The 9,574-nt window shown below is 43.1% G+C and overlaps 1 protein-coding gene across 5 annotated transcripts in view; it reads left to right on the top strand.

The window, feature by feature from the left end:
* Positions 1–406: 406 nt before the first annotated feature.
* The window catches only part of TP53BP2 (tumor protein p53 binding protein 2), a 108,823-nt gene continuing 99,655 nt past the window's right edge, over positions 407–9,574 (top strand). The window contains exon 1 of one of the 5 annotated variants that reach the window (XM_016430190.2): positions 407–652. In XM_016430190.2, coding sequence (XP_016285676.1) covers positions 533–652 — 120 coding nt within the window. In that variant the 5' untranslated portion in view covers positions 407–532. Of the gene's footprint in view, positions 653–8,328; positions 9,029–9,574 lie in introns of those variants that run through there. The other 4 variants (XM_007481468.3, XM_016430191.2, XM_001376216.5 and 1 more) reach the window with 4 other exon arrangements.

Genomic DNA, 9,574 nt, shown 5'->3' with positions numbered 1-9,574 from the left:
GAGAAACCACTTTGCAGAGCCTTTCCAAGGAAGTAATAAACTCTTTGTCCTCAAATACTGTGGTACTGTAGCCTAGAGATGAACATATGCACTTGGCACACTCCCTTGGCAACATCTACATATAAGTAAAGTACAAGGTAGATTCAACTCCTACCACTATGGGAGAGAATCAGGGAAGGAAGGCTTCAAGGAAGAAGTGATAACTAAGCTGAGCCTTAAAGAAAGATATGCATGCTAACAGGCACAAATGAGAGGAGCGGGTAAATTCTAGACAGAGGGAATAGCTAGCATAACATCAGCTTTAATAGCTTCTCTCACAAAGACTTTTGTTGCTATATCTTTAAGAGGCAATGGAATCTTGGGAAGTTACAATTTAACTGCTATTTTAAAGAGGGAATGAGTCTTGAGAAAACTGACAGCTTAATTACCATCCTGGAAACTTAAATGTGGTGACTGGAGAGAGACTGTGAAGACAAAGAGAAAGAACTAAGAGAATTGCTTTCTTGAGAGATTGCATTTAACTCATCTTGCTATGAAACATTTTGAAGAGAATTCTTGGATGTTGGCTGTTATCCTGAGTAAACTGAATGATGGGATTGTGCTTCCAGACTTAAGGAGGTCAGCAGTATGCTTAGATGTGCATTTCTTCCAGGTGATACATTATTTGTCTTTATTTCTTGTTACCCTGTTAATACAATTGGATAGTTTTTAAGTTAGTAACCTTGCTATTTTAAGCCTAGGATATTGGGTGTGGGTGGGGAAGAGACAGAAAGAGAGGGAAGGAGGGAGAGAAAGGAAGGGGAGAGCACAGACAGGGAGAGATAAAGAGAGAGAGGAGAGAAAGAGACAGAGAGACAGAGACAGAGAGAGATCTATGAGAAAAGAAGTTTCTCTTTATTTAATTTGAGGAGAGCATCTGAACCAATTATTAAGAGACAGATGTCATGTTGTCACGTTTAAACAGAAAACAACAGAGCATATCCTGTTTGCCTTAGAATTTAGTATAAAAATGAGAATGAATAAAGTAATGAGGATTGGAATTTAGTTTTGCTGACAAATGTGCATACTCAGTCTCTTTGTAGGCTATGTGTGAGGGTCACTAAACTTAATGTCCTACTACACTAGAGTGAATGCATGGTGGTGGGAAAATAGTGTAAAGTTTGAGGAAATGCTAGTAATTCAATTTGTTCTGATTATGTAAATGTATGAATGAGATTGCTGCAAAACAGAGCTGGTAGGTAGGTAGGTAGGTAGATAGGTAGGATCCAGATTGTGGAGGACCTGAAATGGTAGACTAAGAGTTTATATTCTATCTTCTAAGATTTTTGAGCAGGGCAGTGGCATGGTTAGACTTGTGCTTTTAGGAATATTATTTTGGCAGCTATATGGAAGATGAGTGGGAGAGAGGAGAGAGGCTAGAACTCATTAGGACACTTACTGCTGGCTGAGTTGAGTGGAGATAAAAGACTACATACATTAGGGTGGTGGCAGTGTGAGTAGATAGGAGGTGAATGGGAGAGATATTGTGAAGGTATACTAAGTAATTTGGCAATTGATCAGATATGGTGAAAGTGGGATACTATGATATTTGCCTTTTGCTTTGATGTTTGTGAACTGCTTTTAAATACAGCTGACGTGATCTTTACAAATGAGAGTAAAGAGTTCCAGATAAGAACCAAGTTATGAACCTGGATGACTGGAAAGTTGGTGGTATTTTCAATTTATTGAACATTTATTAAATATTTACTATGGACATGCCACTGTATTGGGTAATCAAGTCAGAGAGACAAAAAAAAAAGAAAAAGAAACTGTTTTTGACCTCACGGTGTTAATATTATTTTGGAGGGGAGGGGGACAATGTGTACACAATAATTTAATATGAAATATATATCAAAGTATACAATGTAATGGAGAGGGAGAGGGAGATGATAACTGACAACTGGGAGGGATGAGAAAAGTTTTGTGTAGAACTGGCACCTGATTTTGAGTGATAACACATGTATAGCCCAGTGGAATTGCTTGTCAGTCCTGGGAGGGGGGAGGGAAGAGGGGAGAGAGAGAACGTGAATCATGTAACCATGGGAAAATATTTAAAGAATAAATAAAAATTATATTAAAAATAAGTAAATTAAAAAGAAAAAGAACTGGTACCTGAATGGTGGTCAGAAGGAACCTAAAGATCCTGCCATTCAGATATGACGAGGGAATATATCATTGAAATAGCAACCATTTGTGCCAAGGCAAAGAGGCAGGAAATAGAAAGATGTATGTAAGGAACACATACCAGGCTTATTTCAAAAGTAGAATGTGTGATGGGAAATAATATTAAATAAATTTGGAAAGACTGGTGGAAACCAAACCATGTAAGATTTGTGTAGGGATTTTATGCTAAGTTGGAATTTTTGTATTTTATCCTGGAGCTAATAGGGAGTCATTAAATATTTCTGATTCAGGGTTGGCATTAGGTTGGGGAGGAAGATGACAATCACATCTGTATTTTAGGAATGCCAGTTCTAAGTGTTTAGAAGACGGATCAGAAAGTGGAGAAACTAGCTATTGAGCTGTCCAGTCAAATGATGCTGAGGGACTGAACTGGGTAGAGGAGTTGACATTGTAGAGAAGGGGCAGATTCAAGAATGTTGTTTAAGTAGAATCAACAAGGCTTAGCAGCTGCTGGAATGATTACCTGCTAGCATTTATTGAGCATCTATTATGTGCCAGGAATCCTGCTAAGTGCTGTGTGTGTGTAGGTGGGGGAAATTAAAGTGAAAGTTCCTGCCCCCAGGGAACTCACATTCTAATAAAGGAGAAAATATGTTTACTCTCCCAATCTACAACACAGACTAACAGACCAGGTTCCTAGGGTGTTCAGGGCAGGGGCAGGGAATAGTGGAGTGTTTTTTTAATACTCTCACTTATAAGCCCCCACCAGTAAGCTCCTTATTCATTATCAGTCAGCCAGTCTTAATTTTTTAGAAATCACTAAGGTGGTATAGTAAGAACAGTTGTTATAAAGCTCTCCTCCTACCCTATCCTGGATCAAATCTAGGGGAATGCTCTCCCACAGAATTCAAGGGAAAGTGGGCTAAAGGTTAGAGAACACATGTAGTAGAGGAGTGAATATTAGTACCTAGTGACTGGAAGTCCCCCCCCCCCCACCCCTTTATAGATTTAAACACACACACACACACACACACACACACACAAAACCAGACCTTTCTGACAGAGTTGATACTATCCAAGGCAGAAGAGCATTAAGGGCTAGGCAATTGGGGCTAAGTGGCTTGCCCAGGGTCACTCAGCTAGGAAGTACCTGAGGCTAGATTTGAATGGAGGTCATCTGGACTCCAGGTCTGGTTCTCTATCCACTGAATCACCTAGCTTTATAGAGTTTTCAGGAAGTTTCCTTTAGGTGTGCTATAGCTTTCTACTAGATTCCTTCTAGCTCCTAAAGCTCTTCAGGGAAAGTTCTCTTTGTCTTTCAGTTCCCAATGCAGTACTACAGTCAGCCACTGCTTATTATGGGGACACATTTATATTTGCAGATGGAAATCCCAAATATTCTGACCTCCTGAAGACAATCAGGGGGATATATATATATATATATATATATGCATATATATATATATATGAGCTTTTGTTTTTGTTTGTTTCCTCCCCTTCCTCTCCCACTCAAGTCATTTGGGCTCAAAGATTTAACTGAATGACTTCATCATTGGGCTGACTTACTACTAGAGTGCCTGATTGTGAACTAGTTTATCAGCAGAATCCCAATATACTCCTTGCATTTACACCTGGGTTAAGTTTTTTATCTCAACTGCGAAGTCTGAGTCTTTGGGGTTCAAAGAGAGTGAAGAAGCCTCCCAATCTTAATTAGAAAGCAAACACAGTAGTATAGAAGAGACACAAAGTAATCTTGGGGAAGAAATTACAAGGAATACAGTAAAGGACTCATGCAGAATGGTGGCTCTTGGGCTGAGTCTTAAAGGGAACAGAGGTTTCAGTAAGCAGAGTTGAAGTGAAGGGAATCTTTGGCACGGAGATACCCAATGCAAAGGCAAAGAAGTGGGGGGTTGTGCATGAAAAATAGCAAGAAGGCTAATTTGACTTGTTCTTGGAGCATAATATGTAGTAAGTCTTGAAAGGTAGAATGGGCCCAAGTTGTTAAGCATTTTATATGACCAGAGTTTATATTTTACTCTGAAGGTTATAAGAAACCATTGGAGTATGGTCAGAATTGCGCTTTAGGAAAATCATTTTGGCAGCTGTCTGAGAGAATGAATAAAAGTAGATTAGAAGCAGAGAAACCAAGGAGCAGGCAACTGAAATATTCCAAGAGAGCAATGATGATAGCTCAAATATGGTAGTTAACTTGTGTGAGAGGAAAAAAGAGAGGATATATATATGTGAGAGAGGCTGAAAGGATATTAGGTGGCAACTGGGGTGAATGAGCAGTAGAGGATTGCTCCAAGGTTTTGAAAATAGGTAACTGGATGGAGAGTGATGCCCTCAACACTAATAGGGATGTTTAGAAGAAGAGTGAAAAGTTACTAAGTCCTGATTTGCACATGTTGAGTCTGACATGTCTCTATGACATATCTTTTTTTTTTTTTAAAACCCTTACCTTCCATCTTGGAGTCAATACTGTGTATTGGCTCCAAGGCAGAAGAGTGGTAATGGCTAGGCAATGGGGGTCAAGTGACTTGCCCAGGGTCACACAGCTGGGAAGTGTCTGAGGCCAGATTTGAACCTAGGACCTCCCATCTCTAGGCTGGCTCTCAATCCACTGAGCTACCCAGCTGCCCCCTCTATGACATATCTTGAAGTGTCCAAAATATAGAAGTAGAACTTGGGAGAGTGATTATGGCTAGACATGTAGATTTGGTAGTCAAGTACATAAAGACAATAGCTGAAACTCTAGAGGTGATGATATTACCAAATGAGAGACTGTAGAAAGAACAGAAAATTGGGCCTAGGACAGTCTTGGGTTATGCCCACAGTTATTGGGCATGATATAATGATTCAGCTAAGAACCTGAGAAGAAGTCAGTTAGTCATGAGGAAGACCAAATGAAAGCAGTATCACAAAAATCCAAAGATTAGAGAATATCCAAAAGGAAATAGCATGGTCCACAGTTTAATATATATGTATGTATGTATGGAAATGTATATGTATTCATATCCATATATATATTTATACTCATATATATTTATATGCACAGCAGCTAGTAGTGGTATAGGGGAAAGAATGCCAAGTTTGGAGTCAGGAAGACTCATCTTCCTGAGTTAAAATCTGACCTCAGACACTTACTAGCTGTGTTACCCCCAGAGAAATCACTTGACCTTTGTTTCAGTTTTCTCATCTGTAAAATGAACTAGAAAAGGAAATAGCAAACCACTCCAGTATCTTTGCTAAGAAAACTCTAGATGGGGTCATGAAGAATTGAACAAGACTGAAAAATGACCAAAATTTCAAAACTCACACACATATATATGTGTATGCACACATATAATGTATTTACTTGGTATAGTCATTATATATTGGTTGATAATAGATTTGAGAGTTGAAGAAGAGGAAAGAATCATGATGATTTCAAACTTGTAAGTCTGGGTAGGCACTGGCAACAGGGGAGAGTAGTTTAGTAGACAGTTTAGGGCTAATTATATAGAAACTGAAATAAGAAAGGCAGGTTTTGGGGTGAGAGAATAGAAAATAATGAGTTCTATTTTGGAGATGCTAATTTGTGATACTTATCGAACATATGGCAGCTAGACAGTACAGTAGAAAGAGTGCTGGGTCTGAAGTCAGGAAAACTCTTTTTCTTGAGAGTGACCTCAGGCACTTAGTAGCTATGAGACCCTGGATAAGTCACTTAACCCTGTTTGCCTCAGTTTCCTCGTTTATAAAATCAGCTGGAGAAGGAAATGACAGACCATTCCAGAATCTTTGCCAAGAACCAAAGGGGGTAATAAAGAGTTGATACAACCAAAATGCCTGAACAACAAATATTGAACATATAGGAGAAAATTGTCCAATGGGGAGTTGATGATAGGGGAATAGTGTTCAGAAGAAAAAGATTAAATCTGGATATGAAGATTTTAGAGTCATTTCGAGAGACATGAAAATTGAGTTTGTGAGGGTGGAGAGAGTATTCACACACCAAAACACCCTCCCCCCCCCCCCCCACACACACAGATAGATAAATGTGTGATGAAGAGAGATCCAAACAAAATGCTCCAGGAAATTTTGAGGGATAAAATGCTTTCTTTTAGGGACTCAGGGAAGGTTTCATTGTTGAGCTCCAACAAGAACTGATGGAAGAGAAGGCTCTTAATAAGTAGAAGGAAGACAATTCTAGGCTCAGAGGACAGACAGCCTGTGTAAATGTATAGGAGGCAGGAGATGACAGACTAAGATCAAGATCCAGGTAATGCAATGTCACTGGAATATAGCATGTCTATGAAGGGGGAATGGTATAAATCTCTGTGAATAATGTGAAATAAATAATGATTTGAAAGAAAGTAGATAGGCCTTGGATTGTGGAGGATCTTGAAAGTTATTTTTTGAAGTTTGTATTTTAGGCTTTAGGAAACAACAGTGGGGAAATTTGTTGATTAGATCTGTGTATTTTGGAGTACTTTTAATTAAACATGGATTGGTAATAGTGTTCTTTATTCAGTATAGGGTTAGGGACTGGACCTTTGACAGCTAACTCCTGTTTGAGACAATTCTGTTTACCAGTGAGGATCAACTTTTGTTTAACTTGTCTTAGAAAATTGTCTGGATTGGAGCATTAACTTTTATCACTCAGTTGGTATGTATCCGAGGTCACACTTGAACTTAGTTCTTATTGTTTTAAGGTTAGTTCTCTATGCCCTTGTACTCCACTAGTATGCCCCAAATGTTGAGATATGTTAGAGTCTTCCTTATCTGTGGACAGATTCCCATAATGTATTTATGGGAGGTAAAAGGAATTGGGGGAGTGGGTGGGGAAAGGAATACACAGTTTGTAATTAGAGAAAATAAACACATCAAACAGGTCTTCCTGTTTCTGAGGCTGGTTCCTTATGCCCTATGCTATGCTATCCCTCTTTTATAGCAAAATAATGACATTAACAACTCATTTATATAATAATTCTTCAAGGTTTCCAAAGTTCTTTCTTCACAACCCCATCAAGTAAGGAAGGTAAGTACTATTTCTCCTTTTTTTTTTTTTAAATCAGATGAGGTGAGAGGGTAAGTGACTCACTCAGGATCACACTACTTAGGAGATGGTCGAGCTGACTCTCTTCCAACCTACCTGGAATGATAGGTGGAATCTATTAAAAGTTCTTATGGGGGTATGTGGCATAACAAGGCGCTAACTCATCTTTACAGAGCAGACCCAGGCATTTTGCTTAATTTCACCTTTATTAGGAAATTTAGTCCTCGGGAGCGAAAGCCTGCTCTTTATTAAGAAGGTTTAGACTTGGGTGTGCTAGAGTCAGCTGAAACCAGCTTTCTAGCTTCGTGTGGGAATTTACACCTCAGAAATTGGCAAACGACACAAATCAGGGCTTAATTTATTGTTCGTTGATTGTCGAGACTTGAGAAAGTGCTGGAGAAAATGTTAATAATGTAGATTAAACTTAAAATTGAGTTGTGGGCGTTAAGGATTTGCCAGCACCTGGGGCAGTGAAAAATCAAACCCAGAGAACAACCAGGTAGGTCCTTGGCAGTGAGAACTTTCCAAATTAGTTCCAGGCTGAAACAAAAGTCTCCTTTTTTGACCGACCGAGGCAGGTACTCCCAGTACTTCAGGTCAGTTAAGTTGTGTAATTGACTTAGTCTGTTCCTCCCACCAGGGTGTAATGTCCCCATCTGGAACACAGTGGCACTCCCCAGGTGGGGAGGGAGCCAAGTTGGGAGCCAAGCTCCCAAAGAGATTCATTGAAATGGGACACTCAATGCCTTTGAGAAAACCGGGCCAAGTGTCTCCAGAGGAGTATCCAGGGACATTTGAAACCCATTGCCCGCTTAGGAATGTTTAGAGGAACGGTGACCTTTTTCTAGTCCTCGCGCTCAGGCAGGCATCTAGGAGGAGACCCCAGCCTGCAAGGTCTGGCGTCCCCCGCCCCCGCCTGGAGCTGGTCCGGGGTGGAGAGTCCTCCCTCCAGGGTTATTGCAGGACTAGAGGAGCCCCTCACTCGGGGGTGTCGCGCGTCCCCGGTATTCTGAGGAGTTGTAGCTTCTCCAGTGTTCACAGGGCAACAAAATATATTTAATTTTGTCCTAGGTCCCTCTTAAAGTAAACAGCGGCAGCAGAATCCGAAAGCTGGATAGCCTTTAAATCATTCACGCCCCCTCCCCCAGTGTTTAGGGAGGGCGTGGAGTCGCGCTGGCCAGAGTTTGGCCCAGGCGCGCGCGCACGCCTTCTCACTTCGCACACACCCCTCCCTCTCTGTGCTCCTCCTTTCACCTTACGTTCGGAAGCGCGCGCGAGCGCACCCTGGCTCCCGCGCTTGCCTCTGCCCGCGCGTTTTTCTCTTTAAATCGGGCTCATTCCCTATCCTTGCTGAGGGCTCGCGATCTGGGGCGCGCTCCCGTTCCTCCGCTCCGCCGCTCCCCGGAGGAGCGGGTTCCTCCTCCCCGCCTCTCCCCGCACGTAGGGCGGAGCCAGCAGCGCGGCCGGGCAGGGGCGGGGCTGGGCCCTGGGCGGGCCCCAGGATTAGTGGGTTTCGAAGCGGAGGTGGGAGCCGGAGGCGCCTGGGACGCCAAGGAAACAAAGCCGCGGCGTGGGGGCGCTACCAGGCGGGAGGAGGTGGGCTCTGGGGCTCAGCGGCCTTCCTTCTTGTGTGGTGGGCTCCGTGTGGCCGCTGCTCTCGGCCTGGACCATCCGCTTCCCCTCGCAACAGGTCCGGCCTCCCCCGCCCCACTGGCCCTGGCCGGGTCCCCGTCCTAGTCTCTGGGGTCGTGTCCCTGTATTCGCCGAGCCGGGTCTCCAGCCCGGCTCCCCGCTTCAATGCGGTTCGGATCGAAAATGATGCCGGTGAGTGCGGAGCGCCGAGTAAGGATCATTCCCGGAAGAGTGGGTGCGTCGTGTGTGTTTGGGGTGGGGGTGGCGGCGGCTCCAGGCCCGGGTTCTTTTTCTTAGACGGCGCCTGGCTGGGGGAGGGGGCTAGCTGGGGTTCTCTGAGGGATACTTGCCCCGCTCCCTTCAGTTCCTGGGATCTGCTCTTGTTCTACCCCCCCCAACCCCCCAGTTTTGCCCTCGCCTCACCTGTTTTTGCCAGCTGTGGTTGGTGGAGGTGTCCGACCCGTCTTTGCTTTACCTTCCATCCCCCAGGCTCTCTCCCCTCTCTTTCTCTTTGGGGCCTCTGAAGACTTTGAGATTACTGTGGGGGAATCTCAAATTGGGGGCCCCGGTAAGTATTTTCCGGCACTTTTCTTTTCCTGCAGGGGAGCGAGCCCAGCTCTGGAACTTATGGTTCACGGGCTTAAACTTTTCCCTTTCGATCAATAGCAGTGTATTGACTTAGTGAATTCTTTTCAGCTGCTGGGGCCATGAATTGGGGCACTTGGCCCCTGCCCTATT

The sequence above is a fragment of the Monodelphis domestica genome, chromosome 2 (genome assembly GCF_027887165.1).
Source record: "Monodelphis domestica isolate mMonDom1 chromosome 2, mMonDom1.pri, whole genome shotgun sequence".
NCBI lineage: Eukaryota > Metazoa > Chordata > Mammalia > Didelphimorphia > Didelphidae > Monodelphis > Monodelphis domestica.
Note: the sequence above shows the minus strand (reverse complement) of the source record. Positions and strands in the feature narration are given on the sequence as shown.